The sequence below is a fragment of the Megascapheus bottae genome, chromosome 14 (assembly GCF_031878675.1).
Source record: "Megascapheus bottae isolate mThoBot1 chromosome 14, mThoBot2.hap1, whole genome shotgun sequence".
Taxonomy (NCBI): domain Eukaryota; kingdom Metazoa; phylum Chordata; class Mammalia; order Rodentia; family Geomyidae; genus Megascapheus; species Megascapheus bottae.
This window is the reverse complement of record NC_143522.1, coordinates 30,641,128-30,667,655: the sequence shown is the minus strand read 5'-3', so window position 1 is coordinate 30,667,655 and position 26,528 is coordinate 30,641,128. Positions and strand designations below refer to the sequence as shown.

General features: G+C 56.0%; 2 protein-coding genes across 7 annotated transcripts in view; one reads left to right on the top strand and one right to left on the bottom strand.

The window, feature by feature from the left end:
- The first annotated feature begins 960 nt into the window (after positions 1 to 960).
- Positions 961 to 12,000, top strand: LOC150054929 (uncharacterized). Of its 6 annotated transcripts, XM_090345425.1 has the most exons (6): positions 2,333 to 2,407; positions 5,444 to 5,466; positions 6,714 to 6,832; positions 8,384 to 8,440; positions 10,534 to 11,121; positions 11,810 to 11,991. In XM_090345425.1, the coding sequence occupies exons 3-5, from the start codon at positions 6,734 to 6,736 to the stop codon at positions 11,074 to 11,076; spliced, it is 699 nt and encodes a 232-aa protein (XP_090201551.1). In that variant the 5' UTR covers positions 2,333 to 2,407; positions 5,444 to 5,466; positions 6,714 to 6,733; the 3' UTR covers positions 11,077 to 11,121; positions 11,810 to 11,991. The 6 variants fall into 6 exon arrangements, with proteins under 6 accessions (XP_090201552.1, XP_090201549.1, XP_090201553.1 ...); XM_090345426.1 differs by lacking the exons at positions 2,333 to 2,407; positions 5,444 to 5,466 and adding an exon at positions 961 to 1,033; XM_090345423.1 differs by lacking the exons at positions 2,333 to 2,407; positions 5,444 to 5,466 and adding an exon at positions 1,514 to 1,580 and having other exon boundaries at positions 11,810 to 11,990.
- A 218-nt stretch (positions 12,001 to 12,218) lies between these two features.
- Positions 12,219 to 26,528, bottom strand: part of Dync1h1 (dynein cytoplasmic 1 heavy chain 1) — a 72,957-nt gene continuing 58,647 nt past the window's right edge. Inside the window, exons 49-78 of the mRNA XM_090344854.1 lie at positions 25,520 to 25,693; positions 25,313 to 25,432; positions 25,095 to 25,215; positions 23,219 to 23,414; positions 22,711 to 22,828; positions 22,406 to 22,621; positions 21,644 to 21,856; positions 21,381 to 21,508; positions 20,968 to 21,121; positions 19,388 to 19,534; positions 19,145 to 19,295; positions 18,784 to 19,037; positions 18,529 to 18,663; positions 18,337 to 18,431; positions 18,012 to 18,186; positions 17,502 to 17,577; positions 17,140 to 17,300; positions 16,889 to 17,000; positions 16,748 to 16,808; positions 16,541 to 16,664; positions 16,345 to 16,458; positions 15,782 to 15,952; positions 15,451 to 15,668; positions 15,249 to 15,352; positions 14,489 to 14,700; positions 13,727 to 13,880; positions 13,137 to 13,279; positions 12,897 to 13,065; positions 12,659 to 12,786; positions 12,219 to 12,565 (exon numbers count right to left, since the gene is read on the bottom strand). Of these exons, the coding sequence (XP_090200980.1) occupies positions 12,437 to 12,565; positions 12,659 to 12,786; positions 12,897 to 13,065; positions 13,137 to 13,279; positions 13,727 to 13,880; positions 14,489 to 14,700; positions 15,249 to 15,352; positions 15,451 to 15,668; positions 15,782 to 15,952; positions 16,345 to 16,458; positions 16,541 to 16,664; positions 16,748 to 16,808; positions 16,889 to 17,000; positions 17,140 to 17,300; positions 17,502 to 17,577; positions 18,012 to 18,186; positions 18,337 to 18,431; positions 18,529 to 18,663; positions 18,784 to 19,037; positions 19,145 to 19,295; positions 19,388 to 19,534; positions 20,968 to 21,121; positions 21,381 to 21,508; positions 21,644 to 21,856; positions 22,406 to 22,621; positions 22,711 to 22,828; positions 23,219 to 23,414; positions 25,095 to 25,215; positions 25,313 to 25,432; positions 25,520 to 25,693 (4,473 nt within the window). The 3' untranslated portion in view covers positions 12,219 to 12,436. The remainder of the gene's footprint in view (positions 12,566 to 12,658; positions 12,787 to 12,896; positions 13,066 to 13,136; positions 13,280 to 13,726; positions 13,881 to 14,488; positions 14,701 to 15,248; positions 15,353 to 15,450; positions 15,669 to 15,781; positions 15,953 to 16,344; positions 16,459 to 16,540; positions 16,665 to 16,747; positions 16,809 to 16,888; positions 17,001 to 17,139; positions 17,301 to 17,501; positions 17,578 to 18,011; positions 18,187 to 18,336; positions 18,432 to 18,528; positions 18,664 to 18,783; positions 19,038 to 19,144; positions 19,296 to 19,387; positions 19,535 to 20,967; positions 21,122 to 21,380; positions 21,509 to 21,643; positions 21,857 to 22,405; positions 22,622 to 22,710; positions 22,829 to 23,218; positions 23,415 to 25,094; positions 25,216 to 25,312; positions 25,433 to 25,519; positions 25,694 to 26,528) is intronic.

Genomic DNA, 26,528 nt, shown 5'->3' with positions numbered 1-26,528 from the left:
TGCTAGCCCTGTACTTTGATGTTGTTGGTTGTGGGGCTTGAACTCTGGGCCTGGGCTCTCTCCCCAAGCTCTTCAGCTCAAGGCTAGCACTCTACCACTTGAGCTACAGCACCACTTCCAGTTTTCTGATGGTTAATTGGCTGGCTTTGAACCTTGATCCTCAGATCTCAGCCTCTTGAGTAGCTAGGACTGCAGGCGTGAGCCCCTGCGCCCAGCTGGTCCCTGGACTTGTGTACAAGGCACTTTCACTTCCGTTTCCAGCTGCTGGTTAATTAACTGGAGGTGAGAGTCTCATGGAGACGTTTCTGCTGATCCCGGAGTGGCTGGGAAAATCTTTTTCTGACAGAAATCCCAGGCGTCCCTGCACTCCGTCCTTCCCTGTTGCTGCTGGGAAGAGTGCAGGCCGTGTGCACGGGTGGCGCTCCTGCACGGGTGGCGCTCCTGCACTGACCCCTGCTCGTGCTCTCCCTTTCTAGGCAGCTTTTCGGTGGAGGCTGCCTGTCCTGGGAAGGAAGGCCTGAACCTGACTTATTTATGGCTGTCTTGTGCCCGTGGCAGGCACCTGACTCACTGGTGGACCACATGAGTAGTGCTAAGTACAGCTGGTATTTTCCCCTTCCTGAACAGATGACAATGGAATGATTTTGTGTTATTTAGGAAACGTGTTTCTCCTGCTCAGCTTCCAGATCTGTTCAGACCTTTAAAGAATGATAGCAGATTCGTCTTCCATGGGAAGAGACATCACCTCGTCAGCCTGGGAAGAACGTTCTGGAGAGCCACGCTCCTGATGAATCACCGAGTATTAATAGCACCACCAAAATCTGAACAAAGGTTCCATTATGTGAGCGCAGAAGCCATGAGCTGAGCGCGTCTTCCTGGTCTGTGACTCCACACTGGGCAATGGAAATGTCAGCAGCTGGTGACTCCCATCTGTAATCTTAGCTATCAGGAGGCTGAGATCTGAGGATCACGATCTGAAGTGAGCCCAGGGAAGGGAAGTCTGTAAGAAGAATCTCCAGTTAACCAGCAAAAGGTTCGAAGTGGAGCTATGGCTCGAGTGACAGAGGGCCAGCTTGGAGCAAAAAAAATCTCAAGGCTAACGCTCAGGCCTGGGGTTCAAGCCCCAGAACTAGCAAAAATAAGTCTTGTCAGTAGTTGCTTTGCCAGCAGTGTGTGGAATACTTGGGTGCTTCGGGCTGGGAGGTGGGTTGGGGCTCCCCGGGTTTACTGTAGGAATGCGGGGTCGGGCGGGGCCCTGGGTCAGACGCGCTCAGCTTTGGACCAGAAGCTGTGGCAGTCACGTGAAGGGTCCTGAGACCCCCGGGGAAGGACAGTCGGGAGGCCTGGCTGGGACACAGGGCAGGGGCCCTCCCAAGCCCCCAGGTGGAAGGTGTGGAGCAGGTGGGTGACCTGTGAGGGCGGGGAGGAGCGGGTCTGCCATCCAGGCCAGGCGCTGCCCAGAAGCTGCCCTGAGAGCGGTTGCCATGGAGGCTCCTGTGACCTCACTGGGCCTGGGCCCAGGGCGGCGCCACCACCTCCCTTAGCACTCACGGGAGCAAGATGGATGTCCCATCCTGGAGGTAAACCTGGAGGGAGAGCCTGGAGCCCAAGGGGTCTGACTTCATTTAACAGCTGCCTCTTTCAGGGGCCAGGCCCGCCCCATGTGGGCTCCTTTGGGCCATGGGGATCTCTGGGCAGGGGGAGGTAGAAGGGCAGGTCTGACAGGACTGCAGTGCTCCAGGCCCCCTGGAGGATGGAGGCTGTCGGGTGGAGGCTGGCCTCCAGCTGTCAAGGAGACCCCTGCTCATCTTGTGAACCCCCCCAAGAGATAAGACCCTACTGCAGGGTGAAAATGGGGACCCCACTTTCCAGATATGGCCTGCAGCAGGGGGACCTGGCTTTGAGGTGGCCACGTGGCACCTGCTGTCTGCCACATGGGGCTGAGAAGGAGCGGGGTAGGGGGGGGAAGGCGTCTAGGGTGGAGCTAGCCCTTCCCCTGACTTCAACCCAAATACAATTGCATTGGAGGCGTTTCCTGTCCAGCAAGGACTGTGCTTTGTGCAACACTTTATTTATTTATTGTTGGTTATGGGGCTTGAACTCATGGCTTGGGTGCTGTCCCTGAGTGTCTGTTCTCTAAGCTCTACCACTTGAGCCACAGCGCCACTTCTGGCTTTTTCTAAGTAGTTTATTGGAGATAGGACCTCATGGACTTTTCTGCCTGGGCTAGCTTCAAACTCTGATCCTCAGATGTCAGCCGCCTGAGTAGCTAGGCTTGCAGGCCTGAGCCCCTGGTGCCAACAGGCTCTGCTTGGTGCAATTTTGTGATCAGATGGATTCTGAGAAAAGCCGTGACCTTGTGGTGACTGCCAGTTGGGGAACAGTCACCCTATACCTCTCCGCAGAGGTGGGTTGATCTGCCCTTCAAGCTTCCTTAGCGCTGTCTAGAATTTGAATTGTCTTTCAGGGGCCATCAAGATGGAAAACTGCAAACTAAAAGAAATAATACATTGTTAATTCTTTTCATTTTATTTTTTGCCAGTTTGGAGGCTTAGACTCAGGGCCTGGGCACTGTCCCTGAGTGTCTTCTGCTCACCCTACCACTTGAGCCACAGCCCTGCTTCTGGCATTTTCTGTGTATTTGCTACTGAGGTGCATGCTGGGCAAACACCCTACCACTAGGCCACACTCCCAGCCCTCGTTTAAATTTTTTTTTTTTTTTTTTTTGCCAGTCCTGGGCTTGAGCTCAGGGCCTGAGCACTGTCCTTGGACTTTCTCAAGGCTAGAGCTCTACCACTTGAGCCTCAGCACACCAGTTCTGGCTTTTTTCTATGTATGTGGTACTGAGGAATTGAACCCCGGTCTTCGTGCATGCTAGGCAAGCACTCCACCTCTAGGCCAAACTCCTGGCCCCTCCTTTTAATTTTTAACTTTAAATTTATTCTTGTGCAAATACTGGGGCTTAAATGCTGGTCCTCACCCTCTTGCTTGGCTTTTTCACTCTATGCTGGTGTTCTGCCACTTGAGTCACAGCTTTTTGTGAGGTTAACTTGTTCAAAGCCAGTCTGGGCTTTGAGCGAAAGGCTTCAGATCCCAGCCTCCTGAGTTAGCTAGGATGATAGGTCTGAGCCCCCATGCCTAGCTATTACTCCTCTTTAATATACCAGGAAGAGTGTCTATGTACACATATACACACACACGTATATATTATATATATAATAAGTGATATATGGTGGCTGGGAGTGTGGCCTAGTGGTAGAGTGCAATTCCTCGGTACCACATACGTAGAAAAAAGCCAGAAGTAGTACTGAGGCTCAAGTGGTAGAGTTCCAGCCTTGAGAAAGTCCAAGGACAGTGCTCAGGCCCTGAGTTCAGTCCTCAGGACTGGCCAAAAATAAAGAAAAATTCCCGGGGCAAAAATAAAATCTGATTTGCACATGAACGTACAGGCGAGCTGTCCCTCGGTGGGGGGGGGGGTCACAAAGTGGCATTTTCCTCTGGACTGCCAGCTCTGGTCTGTGTTCAGGAGAAGTCTGTCCTGTGACTTTGCTTAGATGAGAATAATGGTTCCTGTGCACTGACCCCAGCTAAGAATAGGGAGAAGCAGGATCTCAGAGTGCTGTGTGTGTGTGTGTGTGTGTGTGTGTGTGTGTGTGTGTGTGTGTATCTCGGAGTGCTGTATGCGTGTGTGTATGTGTGTGTGCATGTGTGTGCGCGCGCACATGCACGCATGCATGCTCGTGTGTGTGTGTGTGTGTGTGTGTGTGTGTGTGTACCCCTCATGGTGTCCTGTTGTTCAGGAAAGGAACTTGGGTATTTGAAGCCTGACTGTAAAGGAAGGCTCCCATCTGCTGTCCACGCTAAAGCCGCCTAATCCTCTCAAAGGCCCAGCTGGGCAGAGCTCAGGGAATCTTTCCAGGCAGCGCCCGCTGTGGGTGCGGGCGTGCTGAGAAAATCTGCACCGCTAAGCCTGGCCTTCAGGGCTGGGCTGGCAGCGGGCTGCTAGCAAGTGGCAGAGCAGTAGACCTGGGTGAGTGGCGTCTCCGCCCGCGTGCTCACGTCCCTCATCTCCACACAGCACGCTGGGATAGCTGGACTGCAGTCACATCTTTTTTTTTTTTTTTTTGCCAGTCCTGGGCCTGAGCTCAGGGCCTGAGCACTGTCCTTGGACTTTCTCAAGGCTAGAGCTCTACCACTTGAGCCTCAGCACCACTTCCGGCTTTTTTCTATGTATGTGGTACCGAGGAATCGAACCCGGGTCTTCATGCATGCTAGGCAAGCACTTTAACCACTAGGCCAAACTCCCCGGCCTGCAGTCACATCTTTATGACGTTTTTTTTCTTTAATTTTGAGAGCGTCTCTCCATGTTGTCCAGGCTGGCCTCACAAGACTGTCCTCTCGGCACTGCCATGTCTTGCTCTGTTTCCTTGTTTTTGGCCAGTCCTTGGGCTTGAACTTGGGGCCTGGGCACTGTCCCTGAGCTGCTTTTGCTGAAGGCCAGTACTCAACCACTTGTGCCACAGAACAACTTCTGGCTGTTTCTGTGTATGTGGTACTGAGGAATTGGACTCAGGGCTTCAGGCTTGATAGGCAAGCACTCTACCACTAAGTCAGGCTGGCTTTGAACCCCTGTCCTCAGATCTCAGCCTCCTGAATAGCTAGGATTACAGGCGTGAGCCACCAGCACCCAGCTTCTTGGTCAGTTCTTGTATTTCCTGTGCATTTGGGGTTCTTTCTAGAAAATAATTTCTGCACTAATGTCTTGAACTGTCCTGTTGTGCTTTCCTCAAGTAATTTCACAGTTTTACATCTTGGCATTTCTGTTAGATCATCTGGAGTTGGGATTTTTTTGTATAGCATGGTACCTGGCGCTCTCGTTCCAGTCTCTTCTCTGCATACCCAGTTTCTCAGCTCTGTGGGAGAGGCTGTCTTTCCTCCAGTTATGTTTGTGGTGCTTTCACTGAGTCATGTGGCTGTGGGTGTATGGTTTATTTCTAGCATCTCTGTTCTGTGTTCCTATGCGTATGTGCTCTGTGTGTGTGTGTGTGTGTGTGTGTGCTGAGTCATAAGGGTATTAGAATAAGGAAAGAGTAGAAAATACTGTCAAGCAGATGAGTTCATGGAGATGCTGGAACAGGTGCAGGGTCGCTGGGAGCTGGAGAGTTCGAGTCTCTTTGGTTCAGTTTCTGGTACAGGCCTGGCAGGTCCAGGAGCAGGGGTGGCCTGCGTGGAGGTGTTCAGTGCCTTCAGCTGAGGGGTGGGGTGGGGGTGTGGGCTTTGACCTTGAGATTAAGATTCTAAGAGCTAGAGAATTTCAGGATGGCCCCCTGGGGAAGGAAAGTGAATGGGTCAAGCCATGCCGATTCCATCCACTGTGTGTGTGTGTTTGAGTCACGGTCAAATAGCTCAGCATGGCCTCAAACTCTCCATCCTCCTTCCTCAGCCTCTGGAGTGCTGGAATTACAGGTATGCCCTACTCTGCTACTTTGTTACAGGTGGATTTGCACATCAGAAATTGTGATATTTCTAATTTTGTTGTTTTTGTTCAAGATTGCTTTTCTGGCTGGGAGTGTGGCCTAGTAGTAGAGTGCTTGCCTAGCACACACAAAGCCCTGGATTAGATTCCTCAGAAAAAGCCAGAAGAGGTGCTGTGGCTCAAGCGGTAGAGCGCCAGGCTTGAGAAAGCCCTAGGACTGGCAAGGAAAGAAAAAGACTGCCTTTCTACCTGAGATCTCTTGGGATTCCATGTGAATTTTACAATTATTTTGTCTGACTCTGTGAAGAGTATCCTTAGTGAGGATTGCAGTGAATCTGTAGATTGCTCTGGATGGTGTGGGCTTTTTGCTTTTAGTCAGTCCTGGGGCTTGAACTCAGGGCCTAGGTGCTGTCCCTGAGCTTTTTTTGCTCAAGGCTTTGCTTTCACTTGATCCACAGCTCCACTTCCAGCTTTTACTGTGTATGTGGTACTGAGAAATCGAAACCAGGGCTTCGCGCCCGTCAGGCAAGCACTCTACAGTGAAGCCACGCTCCTAGCCCCAAGTGCATTTATTTTGGGACAGTGTTACCCCTTCCCTCAGCACCGCTCCTGGTTTTCTGGCAGTTAACTGGAGATAAGATTGTCGTGGACTTGAGCCGGGAATCTGGCCTAGTGGTGGAGTGCCTGCCTAGCATGTACAAAGACCTGGGGTCATCAATTCCTCAGGACCACATACATAAAAAAGGCAGAAGTGGTGCTGTGGCTCAAGTGGCAGAGCTCTAGCCTTGAGAAAGCCCAGGACAGGGCTCAGGTCCGCAGCCTTTTCTGTTTGTGGAACTGAGGGATTAAGCGTCTTCATGCCTGCGCAGCGAACGCTCCACCACCAAGTTACATCCCTGTCCTCAGCTTGTTTTCCTCAAACTAGCCATGTCTCTGACGAGTTCCGTGGCTGGCCTTGCTGGGGTTTATTGAACTCGTGGCTCTGGTGGTGGGCGTGAAGCTGGCGCCTGGCGTTCTTTGTGGACTTGGTTGTTCTCTGGCCTCAGCCTCCTGAGTGCTGGGCTGCAGGCAGGGCTGCCACGCCTGGTGGCTTGGGGCTATGGACCGAGTCCTGTGGGCAGTGGTCAACTGCGGTGAGATAGAGGCTCCAGAAAGTTCTGCTGGTGCTTTGGGGTCCCCCCTCCCGCCTCTGGGAGCCTCTGACTGCACTTTGTCCTTCCTGGCTGGTGTCTTCTAGGTAGGTAACAAGTCTACACCATGGCCTGCCTGAGGCACGGCCAGCTCAGCTGCATCAGGGCAGCGTTCGGCACGTCCTGCTTCCGAAGGCGGCAGCGAAACGCGCGCCATCGTCTCCAGGTGCCAAGGCGGGCAGGGCCGGGAGGGGTTGGGGGTGGGGGGGCGCCGGGAACTCAGGGGCTCTTAGTTCACCTGCAAAGCTCTCTCCAAAGAACTAGACCTGTTAACTAACGTCCCAGTGCTTCGAGAGTCCTTCTAGTAAGAAAAGCAAAATCTGCCAGGCACTGGTGGCTCACACCTACGATCCTAGCTACTCAGGAGGCTGAGATCCGGGGATTGAGATTCAAAGCCGGCCCGGGCAGGAAAGGCTGTGAGACTCTTCTTTCCAATAACCATCGAAATGCTACAAGTGGACTATGGGACCAGTGGTGAACAAAAAAGCTCAGTGACAGGGCCTAGTCTGAGTCCAAGACTCAGAATTACACCCAAAAAAGAAAGGAGGAAAAAGGAAGAAAGAAAGACAGAAGCTGAGGGCCAAAAGTTTGGCCTAGTGGTAGAGTGCTTGCCTAGCATGCACAAAGACCTGGGTTCAATTCCTCAGTACCACATACATAGAAAAAACTGCAAGTGGGGCCGTGGCTCAAGTGGTAGAGCTTTAGCCTTGAGAAAGTCCAAGGACAGCGCTCAGGCCCTGAGTTCAAGCCCCAGGACTGGCAAAAAAAAGAAAGGGGGGACAGACCAGGAGTGTAGGCTAATGCTAGAGTGCTAGAGTGCTAGTCTTGAGAAAGCCCAAGGACGGTGATCAGGCCTTGAGTTCAAGCCCCAGGACTAGGGAAAAAAAAAAAAGCTGGGTGGCTGTGACTCACACCTGTAATGCTAGCTATACAGAAGGCTGAAGTCTGAAGACTGAGGTTCAAAGCCAGCCTGGACATGAAAGACTGTGAGATTCTTATCTCTAATTAACCACCAGAAATTGGAGGTGTCACTGTGGCTCAAGGGGTAGGGCCCTAAGCTTGAGCTGATGAGCTCAGGGACAGCGCCCAGGCCCAGAGTTTAAGAGATGGAGAAAAAAAAAAAAAAAAAAGGAAAGGGAAAGGGGGGAGGAAAGGAAGAGATAGCCCAGGAGTGTGGCTTAGTGGTAGAGTGCTTGCTTAGCATGCATGAAGCCCTGAGTTCGATTCCTCAGTCCCCCATACACAGAAAAAGCTGGAAGTGGTGCTGTGGCACAAGTGGTAGAGTGCTAGCCTTGAGCAAAAGAGACTTAGGGACAGTGCCCAGGGCCTGAGTTCAAGTCCTAGGACTGGCAAAAGAAAATGGAAGCAGCCCTTGGGCTGTCTGAGGCTCATGGACAGGGCCCTGGGCCCACTGTCCTCTCTGCGCCTCAGCTGCCGTCAGTGGTCAGTGGGGGGGAGTGACTGGGAGGGCTCTGGCTCTGGGGTGGCCTTGATGGTCCCCCCCATGGAGAGAGGGGGTCCTGCTGCTCCTGTTAGAGGCCCAGGTCCACATCTGAGTCCCACCGACCAAATCTGCTAAGAGCCCCAAGCTTCTGCTCAGGATCTGGGTGGCTTTCCTCCTGGACAGCTGTCCAGCATGGCACCCCTGCAGTGTGGGCGCCTGGCAGGCTAAGCTGCTCTCTGGCCTTGTGTAAAATTTCCTCTCCCACCTCCCCAGGTCTGTCACAAGAAGAGTCATCTGGACCTCGCAGTTGCTGAAGGGGTCTGGAGAGAGGTGTGTCCAGAATGTTCCCGGGAGCCCCAATCCTAGTGACTGCAGAAGGGACGGTAGAAGCCCCGCCCTCCCGTCAGACCCCTGAAAGGCTCTTGGTCCATGGCCTTGTAACATGCTAGGCAAATGTTCTGTCATGCCACAGCCCATTTCTGTTTAGTTTTGTGTGCCAGTACTAGGTTTTGAACTCGCAGCCTGGGCACTGTCCTTGAGCTGCTTTGGCTCAAGGCTAGTGCTGTACCACCTACGCTTTTTGTGGTTAGTTGGAGATAATCTAACAGAAAGCCACGTACTGTTGGCTCACACCTGTAATCCTAGCTACTCAAGCACCAGAGATTTGAGGATCACGGCTCAAAGCCAGCTCAGGCAGGAAACTGTGAGACTTTTATCTCTAATTAACTACCAGAAAACTGGAAGTGGTGCTGTATCTCCAAGTAGCCTCGAGCAAGAGTGCAGAGGGCTGGGAAGGTGGCTTAGTATGCATGAAGACCTGGGTTCAGCTCCTCAGTACCACACACACAGAAAAAACTGGCCCACGTGGTGGAAGCTCAGGAACACTGCTCAGGCCGAGTTCAAGCCCCAGTACTGGGAAAAAAAAAAAAAAAGAGTTGAGACAGTACGCATGCCCTGCATGTAAACACCATGACCAACCCCTCCTCTCCTTAACCCCCCAAAAGTCACAGACTATTCCTGCCCAGGCTGGCTTAGAGTGCAGCCCCTAATAGGATCACAGGCATAAGCCAGCTGGCCTTGTTTTTTTTTTTTTTTTTTGCCAGTCCTGGGCTTGAACTCAGGGCCTGAGCTCTGTCCTTGGACTTTCTCAAGGCTAGAGCTCTACCACTTGAGCCTCAGCACCACTTCCGGCTTTTTTTCTATGTCTGTGGTACCCAGGAATTGAACCTGGGTCTTTGTGCATGCTAGGCCAGCACTCTACCACTAGGCCACACTCCTGCCCTCCTGGCAATGGTTTTTTTTGTAAGCAAAGGGAAATAACTGATAAGCTCTCGTTAGCCTGGGCGCTATACGAAGCCATAGGTTTGTAGCTGGTCAACCTCGTAAAATTACTGTGCCCACACGGAGAGCCGCTTCCTGGGCAGGCGGGGTGGAGGAGGAGGTGGACGGGGCACTCGGGGAGGCTGCACCTGCCAGTCTTCCCAAGAGAGACGTGCGCTGGGCCCGTGAGCTCTGAGGTTCCCCTGCCCCAGGGCAAGTGCCGCGGCGTGCCGTCTGGGCAGGCCGATCCTTTCCCGTGTGCACTCACACAGGTATGTGTGCACTCGGGTCAGGGGTGTCACGTGCTCAGTTGTCCGTCTCCAGAGCTTTCCCTGGGGAGCTCAGGAATGACCCCAATGTGCAGCCACCCAGGCTAGCCAGGGGACCCAGGGTACCTGGGGGACCAGAACTGCCAGATTCACTCTCCCTGAGGCAGGCAGGGACCCCTGAGGCAGGCAGGGACCCCTGAGGCAGGCAGGGACCCCTGAGGCAGGCAGGGCGTAGCTGCCTGTGTGAGGCCCTCAGGAAGGGTAGGGAGAGCTGGTGCCAGCGTGAGTGCGGCCTGGCGGGGGGCGGGGGCTGTCCCCCAGCTGCTGCTTTGCCCTGGGCCCACGTGGGCAGCAGTGCTCTTCCAGCTAGAAGGCTCACAGCCCGCCACAGCTGACCCGGGCAGGTGGTGTACACACACCTCGGGAGAGTGAAGGAAGCTAGACTTGGGATCCACTTATTTTGTTCACCCTTCCCCAGGGCAATGGCTCCGGGATGGGCAGAGATGAGGGGCTGGGCCCCCCAGTAGATGGCAGGGCTTAGGCTGGGCCGGGAGATGGAGTCCCGGGCTCCAGTGCTCTTCCCGCAGTCCTTGGGCTCCGAGCGGCGGGGTCGAGGGGCATGGTCCACAATGCCTGGGCATTTGCTCTCGTGCCTGAATAGATTGTGCTGGGCACAGTGGCACAGACCTGTAACTCATCACTCGAGGCCACTCCCAGGCCAGCGTGTGCTGGACTAACACTCACCCAGCAATGCAAGGCCTGAGCTCAGTCCCCACTCCCAGGGCCGATCAGTCACCGGCGCATGCGTCACACGACACCACCGCTTGTCTTCAGCTTTTAGACTCCCGTGACGGCCACTCAGATGTCCCTGGTCATTCCTACTACGGCATCCACCGACCCCTGCGCCAGAACAACTGTGCCAGCTCTCCACCCATCCCGAAGTCCCTGCGCCCAGAGGAGGGGCAGCGAGAGGACACATCCTCCGGAACCCAGGACCTGCCGGTGGACGCTGCCAGCTGCACCCCACAGCCCCCGGCCTCTCTGGAAGCCAGTGACGTGGACATGCAGCCTGTGGGCGAGGCCAGGCTGCCCACAGCTGCCCGCAGCCCCCAGGGCTCTGCAAGGCCGGCCTGCAGGCCATGTGCACGGCCTGAGGACTGGACAACAGCCTGGCCAGCCCTTGTCTCCATGCAGCCCTCTGAGGTGGGCAGACGCCTGCTGGGCAGGGCCCGGGGGACGAGGTCACCACCAAGGCTCGGGAGCGAGAGAGACAAGGCGCCAAGACTGGTACTCTCCAAGAGAAAACTGGAACTTTTACTTGCAGAACCCGTGAAAACTAAGAGAAAGAAGTATGTGGCCTGTTCTGAGGTGATATGATTGAGTTCTCGAAGGATCTGGAAGGCTCCAGGGGCTGGGGTTCAGGTTTGTGTGTGTACAGGGGTGTGTACATGTGTGTGTGTGTGTGTGTGTGTGTGTGTGTGTGTCTATGTGGTACTGGGTCTTAAGACATGGCACTGATGTTGTCCCTTAGCTTTATTGCTGGTTGGTTGGAGATAAGTGTTTAAAAACTTTGGTTCCTTGGGTGGCTTCGAGCTGTGATCCTCAGATTCTCAGCCTCCTGAGCTGCTGGATTAGAGGTGAGAGCCACCAGCATGCAGCTTAGTTTAGTTTTCTTACTGTGTCACCACTGACTAGGGCTGGAACTCACAGACTATTCTGCTTATAGCTCATGCTCTGTCGCTTGACTTATGCCTCCAGTTGCTGTTTTCTCTTAAATTGTGACAGATGGGAGTTTACTCGAGCAGTGACCTTTGGGCAGGGCCAGCTTCTGGTAAAGGATTGAGGCATGCTAAGTCAGAGGCTGCAGGCTGCCCTGTGCAAACCACGTGACTGCCCTAAGGCGATGTCAGGCCCCGCGCCTGAGTCGAGGACACAGGAACCCATTTCCAGTGCTTCTTCAGCCAGGGCATGGGCTCTGTCCCCCGGGGGTGTCCCCGGACCCTCACTGCCGCCTCAGGAGTAGCGGTTTTCTGAGCTGCCAGCCTGGCACAGCCTGCTGGCAGGGCTCTCGTGGGGGGATGCTCACTGAGCTCTGATTTGCTTCTTGCAGGTAGCGAGAGCAGAGCACAAGTGTGGCGCCGATCGATGCGGGCGGCTCTGTGCCCGGCCTCCTCTCCCAACAGGGCGCCCCCCACCCACTGCAGGCTGCAGGAGCCCTCTACTCCCAAGTGCAAATAAAAGCCACTACCACAGGAGGCGCTCGTCCGTGCGGGTGGGCAGCTGGGGGCTGTGTGCACCAGGCGGTGTCCTGGTCTGTTGGGTCGTTCCTGGCCTGCCGCCCTCACCCTTCCCCTGTGCGGTGGGGCCTGGGGTCACTGCCCCCACCCCCAGTGGGTTAGCAGGCTCTAGCTTTGCTGTGCCAGCACAGGGTTTCTCCCAGAGGGCGGCCCCACCGGAGGAGGCCCCGCCCACCCGCCCGCCCACCTGCTCGGCCAGGTGACTCTGGAGGTAGAAGCCAGTCGTGCTTAGTGTTTTATTTCTTAAAACCAGCCGGGCCAACCTTCTAAGAACACATACTCCATCTTTACAATGCCCACCGTTGCCCACCATCGCGCCTTCCATCCGGCCAGCACACACCAACCGCTTCCCTCTGCGAGTCCACACCGCACGGCGTAGGGTGGTGAATATGTGTTAAATACTGAGTTTTGCTGTGACATTAGGGAAGCAGCCAGCAGCCTCACTCTGTGCACAGCACGGCCACCCCTCGCTCGTAGAAGCTTCGAGGATCTTCCTTGGTCGCAATTTCAAAGTCCACGGTGAAGATGAGGTCTGCCCGGGTGAAGTTCAGGTACACGGGAAGGGTCACCTAGGCAGGGCGGAAGGGGACGCGAGCGGAGGTGAGGTGTGGTGGGGGACTGGGAGTGCAGGGCCGGGCAGGGGCGGTGGGCCATCCACTCACCACGTTGGCCTTCTTCTCGGCGTTCGTCTGCTTGACCCAGCGCAGCTGTGTCAGCGGGAGGACGGTGGAGATGGCGTTGGACAGCGACAATTTGTTGTTGTTACACGTGGCCCCCTGAAGCTTCAGACCTGCGGGAGGGGAGGGGAGGGGAGGGAGGCGCTGGGCTGCTGTCCCCACACATCAGGAACGGTGCCCGGGGCTGCCCCGCCCCCCTAGCAGGCAGGCCACACCAGCTCACCTGTGACCCCAAAGCTGCAGGCGTCCAGGGCAGCGCCCTGGGAGGTGGTGACGTTCACCTCCAGGCAGAGCTCCTCCAGGGACCAGCTGGTGGCCTGGGCTACGTATTGCCTCGTGGCGGTGATGTAGGCCTCGGGCACGAATAGGCCGCCTAGGTACACGTGCACGTTCTGGGGAAGGGCAGCCGTGGTCAGCCGCGGTCGGCGGGTCCCCTCCCCGACCCACAGGGCAGGCGGCCCACCTTGAGCTCCTTGGCGCCGCCCGACGCAGCCGCCTGTGAGATGCTCTGCAGCTGCTTGACCCGCTCGCTGAAGTCCGACACCCACTGGATGACCGTCATGCCGGCTGGCACGGTGTAGTGCGACCAGCTCCGGGGCAGGATTCCTGCAGTCGGGCAGGGACCCGCTCCCTGTCAGCTCCAGCAGTGCCTCCTGGCCCAGGCCCGTCTGCCAGGGCTCACACCCTTCCCCTGCCTGCTCCCAGTGCCCCTGTGTCCTTGGCACCCAGGATGACGCTGGACGCGCCTGTCCAGGGTCAAGTTACCCTGGCGCCAGTGGTTTCCGGCTAAAATCCTTCCAGGTGGCTCAGGCTCCTCAGCGCCGGGCCTGGCCTGCCCACCGCTCCCGCAGCTCCTGCTCTCCTGCGAGTCCGCTGTGGGCCCCCTTCCCTCACCAGAATCCCCTGGGTTACGGAACTTGGGGCAAGCCTGGCAATACGCAGGAGTCCGCATAAAGGAAGAACCCCACAGTGTTTGCAAGGGCTTGGAGGGCAGTGCTCGGCCCCGCGGTGCCCAGTGCGGGGAGCCCCTCTCTGGAGCGCGTGGCACAGTACCTTTCACCAGCTCGTTGATGAGCGTGCGCAGGTAGTTGGTCTGCTTCTTCTTCCCCTCGCACACCTGCACGACGTCCGCGAGGTCCTGGCGCACGTCCTGGAGCAGCTTCGCCCCCATCTTCACCTCCCTCTCAAAGAACCTGAACAAAGGATCCTAAAAGCACGCCAGAGAAGCGGGGATGAGGCTCACGCCCCTCTCGGCACGGGCGACACTGCTGAGAAGGAATGCTGCTGACGCTGTCACTGGGGCCCTGCGGTGACCCCTGGGGGTCCACCTGAGGCTCCAACTTGGGGCCTGGGCGCTCTCCCTGAGCTCTCTTGCTCTACCACTCTAACACTTGAGCCCCAGTGCCACTTCTGGCCTTCTGGTAGTTAACTGGAAATAAGGATTTCACAGACTTTCCTGCCTAGACGGACTCTGAGCCGTGATCCTTAGATTTCAGCAGCCTGACTGTAGGCGTGAGCCACTGGTGCCCAGCTCTGTCCCCTTCTGAGGCCCCTCGCCTCGCCTACAGGAGGCGGCAGTGGTTTGACAGTAAAACAGGCTCTGGGGCGCAGGAAGCAGGGGAGGGTGGAGGGGGTGAGTTTGGTCAGGAACTTCACACGTAAACCCCGCAGTGAGCCTGCTGAAACTGGCTTACAGATGGGAAGGGATGGTTTAATGGGAATATGCTGTGTGCACGGACAGAAACGACAGGGACGCCAGCGGGAGGCTCCTGTGCTCCGCGGGCCCCGTGTGTGTCCTGGAGTCCTGCTAGCTACCTTGATGTTCTCCACCGTGCGCTTGAGCGGGCTCAGCGTCTTCGGGATGAGCTGCAGCCAGTTGGATGCAGTGGTGTGCAGGGTTCTCATCCAGGCTGGACGCCCGTCGGACGTGGAGTCCGTCCTGGTCTTCTTCTCGGTCTCTGCATAGGCCAGGTCGTCCTCATCCTCCAGCATCTGCATCTTCAGCATCTTACTAATCATGTCCACGCCTAGGCCGCCAGACAGGGAGAGGAACCAAGAGAAGAGACACAGAATGCAAACGTCATAGGGCAAGTTTCTGGGCATGAAGCTGGCATCTGACTCAAGGCTTTGTGGTAGCTGGGCTCCCGCAGGCCACCCCTTTCCTCCTGTGACTTGTCTAGTGACTAAAGCACTGGCCAGGAGCTAGTACAGCACAACTGCCACCAGGCTAGCCAGCAGCCTGGGCCCGCAGGAGGGCAGGCCCGAACGAGGGCAGGGCCGCTAGCCCCTCCGGGGGCCCTACTGGGCGGGCTCATGACAGAGCTCAGGGCTCTGAGGACATCGGGTGGCTGGGGTGCTCCTCTGGCCAGACCACCCTGAACCCCTCAGTGCCTCAGTGTGCTGTAGCTTTCCTGCAGGTGCCCAGGTGGGTGGCGCTGGTGCTCCCGTGGCGGTGGCTAGCCACCTCTGTGCTGGCTTCAGCTTGGGGCGGACAGCACAGCCTGCAGGGACACTGACCCAAGGGTCATGGGGGAGACCGGAGGGGGGGCGAGCAGGGGGGGTGGCGAGGGCCCACCTTGGGTGGTGAGCAGCACCTTCTCGGCATTGTTGGGCAGGCCCAGCCAGGAGGGCGTCTGGGTGTCAGGGAGCAGCTCCACCCACTGCACGAACTCCTCGCGCCTGGAAAAGCAGCACACGTGCACAGGGCGTCAGGGCGGGCGGCGCTGCTGCAGTGCAGCTGCTCCTCCGACCCCCGGAGCCCCGAAGGCCGCGCACACCTGATCCCGTCCGGCATTTGGATGTCCTTGTGCCCGTCCACCTTGCAGGCCAGCTTGAACTCGCTGTCGAAGCTGCTGGTGGTGAAGAGCCGCTCGAGGAAGGTGTTGAGCAGACGCTGGTCAAACTCATTGTCCACGCGGCCCCCGTAGATGGACTGGGCCATGAGGGTCTTCAGCGCGGACCAGGGGATCTTGTCGGGGGAGATGTTCTGCCTGCCCTGTGGTGAGGAGCCAGGTCACCGGGCTTTTAGATCGTGCTGCCGCAAGGCTGCGATTCAAGTCTGTGCTCCCCAGTGTGCCCCCCACCCCCGCGGTGGCCCGGAACACTTGCCTTGGCGGTGTCATCCAGCCACGTGTCCACTGTGTCGCAGGCCGAGCGCAGGTCCGATTCTCCGAACTCGTACTTCTTGGACCACCCCAGAGGAGCGTAGCGCAGGCGCTCCTGGATGACGGCGTGGAACCAGGCGAGCAGGAAATACAAGCGGGCGCGCTCGTTGGGGGACTAGGTGAGAAAGTGACGGAGGACAACTGTCAGAGGCAGCATGCTTTCTGCCCAAGAGAGCGTGAGACGCAAGCAAGACCTGTGCAGCTTTCTACCTGAATGCGCCCAGAGCACAAGCGGCCGCCAAGACGAGCAGGCCTGATTGCTAGGGGAAAGTACAATATTTTTCTAGGAACATGAGTGGGAGCCAGTGACACCTGCACTGTCAGTCAACAGAAAATTACACCACAAACTTTCTAGCAACATGCACCGAAAATGGATTATGGCCCAAAATCTAGTAGAGAGAACAGAGAACCCACCTAGGACCTTCGCTATACCCCCCCCCCCCCCGTCATTACGTGGCCCGGGATGCGTGAGTGGCCAGGGCCCAGGCTGGGGAGAGGAAGCTGCACCTTGCATATCCGAGACACGGGGATGCTGCTGAACGTCCTCAACATGTTGGCCTTCACGCCGGGCGGCGGCTCGAACACGAAGATGCGGCCTGCGCGGAGCAGGTTCACCGGCACCTGGGGGGAGCGTGGCTGTGACGGCTCTGCTCTGCTCAGCTCACACGGCACCCACGCCCACGTCCCGCCCACCCTCGCTCACCTTAGGGTTGATCTCCATGGTGAGAAACAGCCGGAAGCAGGCGTGTGGCTGCAAGGAGTGCAGTTTCTTCTCCAGCTGCATCAGCCAGCCCGGGGCCAGGTGCACGTTCTTCAGCATCACCCACCTGCACACAGGGCAAGCCCGTGACCCTCGGCCTCACCCGCAAGCGCACACTTTGGCTTGTAAGGCAAAGCCAGTTGGGCCTACCTGCCCGACTTCACTGCCGTGTTGATGGCCTTGTCTGCCTGGTTAAAGCCTTCTGCCGAGCCTGAGACAGAGAGAGAAAAGTGTGGGTAGGCAGCCGCAGCCGGGCTCCCGGAAGCTGCATCATCATCCAGTGCTCTTCACCTATGGCGATGGAGGTGATCTGGGTGTTCTGCTCAGCTGCCAGGTCTTCCACATGCCCGCTGGCGTCATACCCGGGCACGGAGCACATCAGGACAGGTGTGTTTGGCTTTACCTACAAGCAGAGGCGGACAAAGAGACGCTCAGCCCGCGGGATGGCACAGGGCTGGCCCCGGGTAGAGACAGGCAAAATCAGGACCAGTGGTGGGGGACAATGGGGGGCTCTGGGAAAGCGGGAGGGTGTGGGGCGTTACCTCTGTGCCCACAATGTGTGTCAGGTCCAGTGGCTGCTCCATGATGGACATGAAGGACTCGCCAAGGTTTGTGGAAACAAACACGTGTGCCATGGCCAGCAGGCGGTCAGGCCGGAAGGCCTGAATCAGGAGCAGCCGGTGGATGGCCTGTCCTATGGGCGCTGAAACGAGGGTGCCATGGTTGAGAAAGGCAGGTATTGCAAGACACCCACCCCGTCGGCCAGCTTTGTCCAGGTCATTGACTGGGCAAGCACTCAGTATCAAGGAAACCTCTGGCCAGGGTCCACCTGGAAGTTTTACTCCCAGACCCAGTCTTTGTGTTCAGGCCCAGAAAGGTGAGTAGGAACCCAGATGTCACTCACTGGAAGGTGTGTCCTCATTCCAGACGTACGGCACTGTCTGCTCTGGGGAGCTGCTGTCCAGCCAGATGCCAAATTGCTGTGGAAATAATAGAGTGTCACACAAAGTAGACCCGTGGTCAAGCCCAGAGCTGACCATCACGGGAGGCTGCTGAGCAGTGCACTGGGTTCCCTCCTCACCAATTTAACAGGGAAAAGGACAACTTTTTTTTTTTTTTTTTGCGGGGGGGGGGTCATGGGGCTTGAACTTGGCCTGGGCGCTGTCCTTGAGCTAAAGAGCTCAAGGCTACTGCCCAACCCCGGGACCTGGGTGTTGTCCCTGAGCTCATCAGCTTGAGCCAAGACCCCCCTTCCCGTTTTCTGGAGGTTAACTGGAGAGATGAGTCTCAGGTCCTTTTGTGCCTGGGCTGGCTTTGAACCGTGATCCTCAGATCTCAGCCTCCTCAGTAGCTAGGATTACAGATGTGAGCCACTGTGCCCAGCAGAAAGGGACACTTCTCATTGGACAATTACCTCGTCTGCCTGAACCTTTGCGATCAGATCTTTAAATGCGGGAAGACAGCTCAACCTCACAACAGCTTCTGCTTGCTCCATAGTCAGGCCCTGGACTTTGGGGGTGGAGCCAGCACTCAGCACAATCTCCTTCCCTCTCAGGAAGTGCTGGAACTCAGCATCGTAGGTGGGCTCCCTGGGGAAGGAGGTCAGAGGGGCTGCAGTCAGTCACCACGCAAAGAGGAGGAGGGACAAAAGAAGCAACGTATGTCCTGGTGGGAAATGCAAGCAGGCACCCAGTGACTTCTACCCCACAGTGAGAGGGAGGGCGAGGCAGCCGGCTCACCCCACAGTGCCCTTCAGCTTGATCCTCGCCAGCAGCATGGCGAAGGTGATGTGGTCCTGGTGCAGCATGCCTCTCGCCACGCGGTTAAAGGCCACCTGTGGACAGAGGAGGAGGTGCCGCACCCGCCCGCACAGCGAGGCGCACCGTGGGGCTGCCACTCCCACCCACGCGGCGGAGGTGTGCGTGCTGTACCTGGAAGAGGTCCCTGGTGACGGTGGCGAGGCGCTGCGTGTGGTCGCTGACGCCCTTCAGGTTGGGGTTCTCGTAGAGCACGTTGTGGTAGATGTCCAGGAAGAACTGCAGGGAGTACTGGTAGAGGAAGTGTATCTGCAGGGAAGCGGGTACGACTGTCAGCTCCGGTCCCACCCTGGGAAGAGCCGGCACCATCGCGGGCGCGCGCGTGTGTGCGTGTGTGTGTGTGTGTGCGTGCACGCGCGCGTGCGTCACCTGCTTCAGGGACTCCATGGTGAAGTAGATGCTGCTGCAGGCGGTGGAGAGCGGCAGGTACTGCTGGGACACCGTCTCCACCTCCTGCATGACGATGTCCGTCTCCTCCACCTTCCTGGTCACCTCGGCGGCCTCCCGCTTCAGGTTCTCCAGCGTGGTTATGATCGTGTCGTCGTCCAGGATGCGGCCCTTCACCTCGTTCAGCGCTTGCAGCAGGGACTTCTCCAGCTGGCGCAGGCGGAGCTGGAATTCCCCTGAAGAGAGCAGGACCCGCCCAGAGTTACAACCACCCAGATCCACCCAGATCCAGCCATCCGGTACAGCACGGCGCTCCAAAAGCCTCCACCCGCCCCACACCTACCTTGCAGCTTGAGAAGATCAGAACGCTTCTCATCCACATCAGGCCTCTCTGCCTTAAGCACTTCGTTGAGACACTGGCTCTGCAGACTGCTCCGGGTGACGGTGAAGTTCACAAAGGTGACCCGGGAGCACAGGTCCGGCGGGAACTCAACCTGGCCAGACCGAGGACACAACGGCCTTCCGTCAGGTCAGCTGCACAGACCCCCCTGCACATGCCCCTCCACCAGGAGCCTCGCTGCCCTACCGTGGGGTCTCTGGTGGACAGGAAGATGACAAACGACGGCGACAGGTCTATGTCCTGGTCACCAAGGGTAATCAGCACTCGCCCTCCTGTCCGCCGAACTTCACGATTCAGTACTGGATTCAAGACTGGATCATAGCTCTCCACATCCTGTAGCGTGTGAGTGACCAGACATCAACTTCCACCCCCAGCACCTACACCGTCGAGGACCCTGCCACTCACACTTGCACTGCCAAGGTGACAGCCATGAGCCACAAACACTTAGAATTAAAATTCAGAGCCAGGCGTGGTAGCTCATGCCTGTAATCCTCGCTACTCAGGAGGCTGAGATCTGAGGATCAGGGTTCAAAGCCAGCCCAGGAACTAAAGAATGTGAGACTCTTATCTCTAATTAACCAGTAAGAAACTGGAAGTGGTGCTGTGGCTCAAGGGGTAGGGCAGTAGCCTTGAACTGAAGAGCTCAGGGACAGTGCCCAGGCCCAGGGTTCATCCCTTCCCCCTGGCGGGAGCTTGAACATGGCTCAGAGCATCTCAAAACAAAAAAAAGAAAAAAGAAAAAAAGGAAGTAAAACGTCAAGCTAGAGAGGCCCCGAGTTCAAGCTCTGATCAACACACACACACAAATTCTGCACATACAATTCACAAGGCCCTAGTGGTAGAGTGCTTGCTTAGCAAGCACAAAGACCCAGATTGGATTCCTTGGTAGTACATAAATAGAAATAGCTGGAAATGAGACAAGCATGGCGGCTCATGCTGTCATCCTAGCTCCTCAGGAGGCCGAGATCTGAGGATCATCGTTTGTGAAGTAAGCCCTGGCTGGATTTCTATTTTATAGAATAATTTCAAACTTTACCTTTGTTCTGATATCAAGTCTGCAAAAGTTCAAATATCAGTGTTTGTACCATGTAATTTTAGTTGACAACTGTCTGAAAGACCTAAATTTAAGCCTGAAAGAAAATAAGTCTTGGCGGTGGGGGAAGGAAATGGGGCCAAGACATGAGAAAGGGTATCAATGTATGTGAAGTAATGCACCTTCTATCTGGTGAATATCATGTAACCCTTCTATTAATGACAATAAAAAATAAATGAAAAAAAAAGTCTCGGAACCTGGTCTTAGAATTCAAATACAGTTGGGTGTTGGTGGCTCATTCCTGTTATCCTTGTAACTCAGATGGCTGAGATCTGAGGACTGAGGTCCAAAGCTGGGCGAGGCAAGAAAGTCTATGAAGTTCTATTTTTTTGCTGGTTCCAGGTGGCACTCTTACCACTTGAGCCACTGTGCCACTTTTACCCTTGTCTGAGTGTTTTTATTGGAGATGAGAGTCTCATGGACGTTTTTCCTGAGCTGTCTTTGGACTGTGATTCACAGATCAGCTTCTCGAGTAGCTAGGATGACAGATGCGAGAACCACCAGTGCTTGGCTTCAATGAAAATTATAAACTTCCAAAAAGCCAGAAGTGCAACTGTGCCTCAAGGTGGTAGAGCGCTAGCTTTGAGCAAAGACAGGTTAGGGACAGTGCTCAGGCTGAGTTCAAGCTCAGAAACCGACAGACAGACATACAGACTTCAAGTGCAATACAAACCTGGACCAGAAGGGGGTTCCCAAATCTCAGCGCACTCTCCAGGTTCTTTCTGAAGGCATCGTCCAAGAAGCTGGTGCGTGTGATCTTACGATCCTTGTACTCGTTCATGATGAACTCCGTCGCCTGTCCGGAGGGATCGATGATCAGCGGATACCTGGAGATGAGGTGACAGAAGAATGGTAAAATGCCCAGCGAGTGTGTGGCCCGGCTAGCCAGGAGGGAAGAAAGGCTGTTATCACACACTTGGTGGTTTCTAGCTATTTCCAGGCACTGATGCCAGATGGTAAAATCAAGTTGTCTTCCTGGAGTGGAGCAACTCAGCGAAGCACAGGCACAAAGAACCACGCCCACCCCGTCCTCGAAGGGTGCTTTCAGAATGGAAAGGGTGAGCGCCCGCCATGCCCGGCTCCTACCGGTTGAAGCGCTTCAGCATGATGGCGTTCTCCGTGCACAGGTCGTCGGCGGGCAGGGAGCTGGCCTGCCAGCGCAGGCGCTCGTCAGCGTTGGACAAGTACTCGGTCCTCGCAATGTCTGTGCGGAACTGAGGAGGGAGCCGGTTACCTTCCCTTGGACTCGGCTTCAGACAGTGACTGTTCCCACCTGAGGACCGCAGATTGGGGACCCGGGGTGGACCGCCCGGCTCCCACCACCCTGGTGGCTCCCCAAGGCCAGTCACCTGGATGTTGGCCTGCTGCAGGTGGTGAGACCAGGTGGTGAACAAGTTCTGCCGCATCTGCTGGTCGAAGTAGCCGGCGTAGGCGATGAAGGCGGCGGACAGCAGGCAGTCCCCAGCGATGGTGGACATCTGGTTCTTGAACGTCTCACTCGTTTTTTCCCACCGCTCTCGCTCAGCAGACAAGCTCTTCAGGAGAGCAGTGCTCCGGTTCACCTACAGACCATTAGCGGTGTTTGGGGAGCAGCATGCGGAGAAGAGGCCATGCCACCGCGTGCCGGGCTGGGCTAGCAGAGGGCTTCCAGCCCCAGGCTGGGGTCTCCGCACAGGGCAGAGCAGAGCATTCCCTTCTAGCTCTGAGACACAAGCCTGAGAAGAAGGGGCCTGAGATGGACACCTGGGGCGTCCAGAGGGAAGAGGACGCCAGTGGCAGCAGACCGAGGAGCTTGGGTTGAGAACTGGAGAGGGAAGGGGGCGAGTGAGTGACAGCAGTGGGAGGGATGGAGGCTGGACAGGAGACCCCGACAACATTTTTACAAAGTGGGAGAACCGATAGGAGGAGAAAGACTCCCCTGTGGCCGCCCACCTACCTCATTAACCCCACCAAGGAATAAGCAGGACCCCAACAGACACAGACAGACCAACGGAGAACCAACAAGGCCTGTGCCGCCACGTTAACGCCTGGGCTCCCAGTTCCCAGCCTCCCCCAGGGAGGCCGCGGGCCTGTTCTGGTACGTGCAGGCTGCAGGAGGCTGAGCAGCTTACTTTGGCCTCGACTGCTGCCAGGTCGGCCTTGATTGCCTGGGCCTCGGAGATGAGGACGGCGTACTCCTCCTTATAGCGCGCGATGCTGGCCTCCAGGTCCCGGATCATCTGCTCCACCTCGTTGGCCTTCTGCTGGTTGTCCTTGGCGTCGTCCTCCAGCTTCTGCAACTCGTTCCGCAGGGGCTCCACTCGTTTCAGCATGTCTGCATAATTCAGCTGAGGAGGGAAGGCCGCGGATATGACTTACAGTGCCAGGAAGGGCTCGTCTCGTGTTTCTCCTCAGGAGCTGTCAGCCACCTGCTTACCTGTGCGATGGCCCATTTGACCATGGGCCCGCAGGCCAGGGAGGCGCGGTTGACAATTTCATAATTGTAGCTTGGATTGGACATGTAGTTCTTCTTCATCTTCTCCCTTATGGCATCACTGGAAAAGAGGAATTCTGTCTGAGTTGTGTGGGATAAAAACGAAAAGGACTCTGAGCCCTGGCCCTTGGATGGAAAAAGCAGCTGGCTGCCCTGAAGGGGGGTGCCTTGAGTCCGTTTTGGGGCACCAGGTGGGTGGCCCCTCACTCAGCATTCAGCCAGGGGCAGTGTCCCCACAGCTGCTTGAGAGGATGGGCCAGGGTGAAGACAGTGGACAGGAAACAGCCTGGACTGGACAGGCACCTGCGGGATTCGTGTACCCCACACCGCCTAGTGTTGTGAGGCACCAGAGATGGCTGTGCAGCCTGAGGGAAGTGCCAGCCACCCAGGGCCGCTGGCAGCACCTGTGCCCTGTCCCTGTGGGCTGGAGGAGGCCCTGCTGCTCGCGCACCTGATCTCCTCGGCGGAGAAGTTAACGATGGTGGGGATGAAGTTCTCCCGCATGATGATGGAGCGGATCTGCTTCCAGTCCGTGGTGCTCTCGCCCAGCAGCAGGCAGATGGACTCGAGCGCCAGCTTCACCGCCGCGGGAGGGTTGGCCATGGACCGCACCTCCACCAGGTGCTGCTTCTTGATGGACTTGACCGCTGAGAGGCGAGGAGGAGGGACAGCACAGTGAGGGGGGGAGGGACGATGGGGGGGAGGATGGCACAGTGAGGGGAGAAGGAGCTGCCTCGCCCACTCCTGCAGGACACAGCCACACTGCTGCTGAGGGTCACCCTTTTGTCTCAACCCCTACGGCGTCCGATCTGTCGTCATGAGGGTCGGAGCTGAGGCTCTACCACCGGAGACATGCCTCTGAGATTGGTTTTGTGCTCATGCTGGCTTCAACTAGGATCCTACTTTATGCTACTGAGCCACTACGCCCGGCTATTTCCTGTTGGGCTGGAGTCTCATAAGACTTTTGCCGCACCAGCCTTGGACTACAATCTTCTTGATTTCCATCTTTTCAAGTAGCTAGATTATAGGTATGGGCCAAACACACTTGGCAACATTGAACAATTCTAATGTAATCAATCATTCGTTCTTTTACCCTTTTTTTTTTCTAGGTCTGTTCTGGGGCTTGAACTTGACCTGGGCACTGTCCCTGAGCTCTTCAGCTCAAGGCTACCACTTACTTGAGCCACAGTGCCATTTCCAGTTTTTGGGTGGTTAATTGGGGATAAGAGTCTCATGGACTTTTGTGCTGGGGCTGGCTTTGAACTATGATCCTCAGATCTCAGCACCCGAGTAGCTAAGATTGCAGGCATGAGCCATAAGCACCCGGCTTTTTATTTTATTTTTTGCCAGTTCTGGGGCTTGAACTCAGGGCCTGGGCACTGTCCTTGGAGCACTCTGCCACTTGAGCCACAGCACCACTTCTGGCCTTTTCTGTGTATGTGGTTCCCAAGAATTGAACCCAGGGCTTCATGCATGCTAAGCTACCACTAGGTCAACATTCCTGGCCCCACCCGGCTTTCGGAGACACTTAGTCCTTCCTAACTAGTGCCTTAGAATTCACTAGGTGGCTCCTGCTGGCTCCAAACTCATAATCCTCCCGCTCTGAAAATGAGTGCTGGAATGAGATCAAACATCAAGGAGCAGCAAGGGAACACATGTAATCCCTTCCCTCTGCTTCTGTGGTGCTGGGGATGGAACCCAGGGCCCGGCTAGGAGAGAGTGCTCTACTTTAGTTGCACTGTCAGCTCTTAAGGTCACTGTTTTTGAGTGTGTGTGTGTGTGTGTGCCAATCCCTGGGGCTTGAAATCAGAGCCTGGATACTGTCCCTGAGCTTTTCTGGGCAAGGCTAGCACTCTACCACTTAATCCACAGCTCCATTTCTGGCTTTTTTGGTGTGTTTAATTAGAAATAAGAGTCTCATTATCTTCCCTGTCTGGGCTGCCTTTGAAACGTGATCCTCAGATCTCAGCCTCTTTAGCTGCTAGGATTGTAGGCATGAGCCACTGGCCCTCGGCTTCCTTTAAGGCCATTCTCAATGCCTGGGTGAAGTGCCAACTCAACTGTCCTACGTCCCTCGCATTCCACAGGCATGTAAGAGCAGGATGTCACCTCCCTTAACGAAGAATCACAAGCCAGGGCCACTCTCAGATCATTACAGGATGGTGACAGTGACTGATCTATCGTAAAACTCAGTGTGCTGATGAGTGGTTTTTAAAAGCTGTGGGCAGGCAGGTTACTGTCAGGGGAGTCTGCGGTCAGATGAGACTGTCACAGGAATGTGGGAAAGGCTTCAGCGCCCTTCCGGAGGGCCAGCGGCACCTACGTACCATTCTGGGCCTCGATGACGGCAGGCTCCACCTTGTCCAGGTCCTCCTTGACGCTCATCTGCTTGTCAGCAATCACCTCCTGCTGCCTGTGCAGCTGCTCCTGGATTTCTTGGCTCATCACCTGGGGAGGGGTTCAGTGAGCCAGCCCCGGGACCTCCCCTTTCCCGGCAAGGAGCAGTGTGTCAAGCCCAGGCCAGCGGCCTGAGATAAGGAAATACCTTCTTCTTCTCGGCCTCCTGCTGGTCCTTCACCATCTTTTTCAGCTTGTCATTGGCTGCGGCGTTCTTCACCTCCAGCTCCTGGCTCTTTATCCTCAGATCCCGACGCAGTTCTTCCACCTACAGAACCAAGGAACATGCGGCCACTGCCCTGTCCCACAGGGGCCCCCTGGTGGCGCTTGAGTGAGGCCTGCGCCCCTGCCCGACCTGGTCCACTGTTTCCTTTATTTTCCTCAGCCCGACGTTCAAGTGCATCTGCTGCTCCTCCAGCTCACTGCGCTTCTCATGGAACAGGTTGGCGTAGTGGTTGATGAAGTCCAGGTAGTGGCGAGGCGTGACAGCCATTGTTCTGCCACCTCGCTTTGCCAGACGGGCATTAGCCTTTCAGAAAAGAAAGTGAAATATCTTCACTCTTCTGCATGCGCTGTGATTTAGTTGCCAGTCCTGGGACTTGAACTCTGGGCCTGGCACTGTCCCTGAGCTCCTTTTGGGCAAGTCTAGCTGTCTACCACTTGCTCCACAGAGCCACTTCTGGCTTTTTCTGTGATTCACTGGAGACATGTCTCATGGACTTTCCTGCCAAGGCTGGCTTCAAACGTCACCCTCAGCTCTCAGCCTCCCGAGCAGCTAGGAATCCAGGCAAGCGTGGCCAGTGCCTAGCTGATAGTTCTATGTTAACAGACTGCTGCACTGTGAACTGAGCCATCGAGCTAACCGCCCTGAAGGAGTCCAGCCTCCAGCCGTCAGACACTCAGTGGGTCTTAGCTTAGCCACACTCGGGCTGAAGAAGCCCCCTAAACTTTAAAGCTTCACCTTAAATTTAGCTAAATGAGGGTGATTAGGTGAATTTCAGAGGCATATTTAATGAGAAAAGGTTCCAAAATAGCTACTATGTCAATTTGTGGCTCTTCTGCTGCAGCCTTCTAAGCACCGGTATTATAGGCATGTGCCACTAAAGGCAGACCTCAATCCTCCCGAACCTTTTACTGCTTTTTTGCAATAGAAACCAAAATAAGATGATATAAGAATAGACTCTTTGTGATAAACGTTTCTGGTGTGTTTTTTTTTTTTTTTTTTTTGCCAGTCCTGGGCTTGAGCTCAGGGCCTGAGCACTGTCCTTGGACTTTCTCAGGGCTAGAGCTCTACCACTTGAGCCTCAGCACCACTTCCAGCTTTTTTCTATGTATGTGGTACCGAGGAATTGAACCCGGGTCTT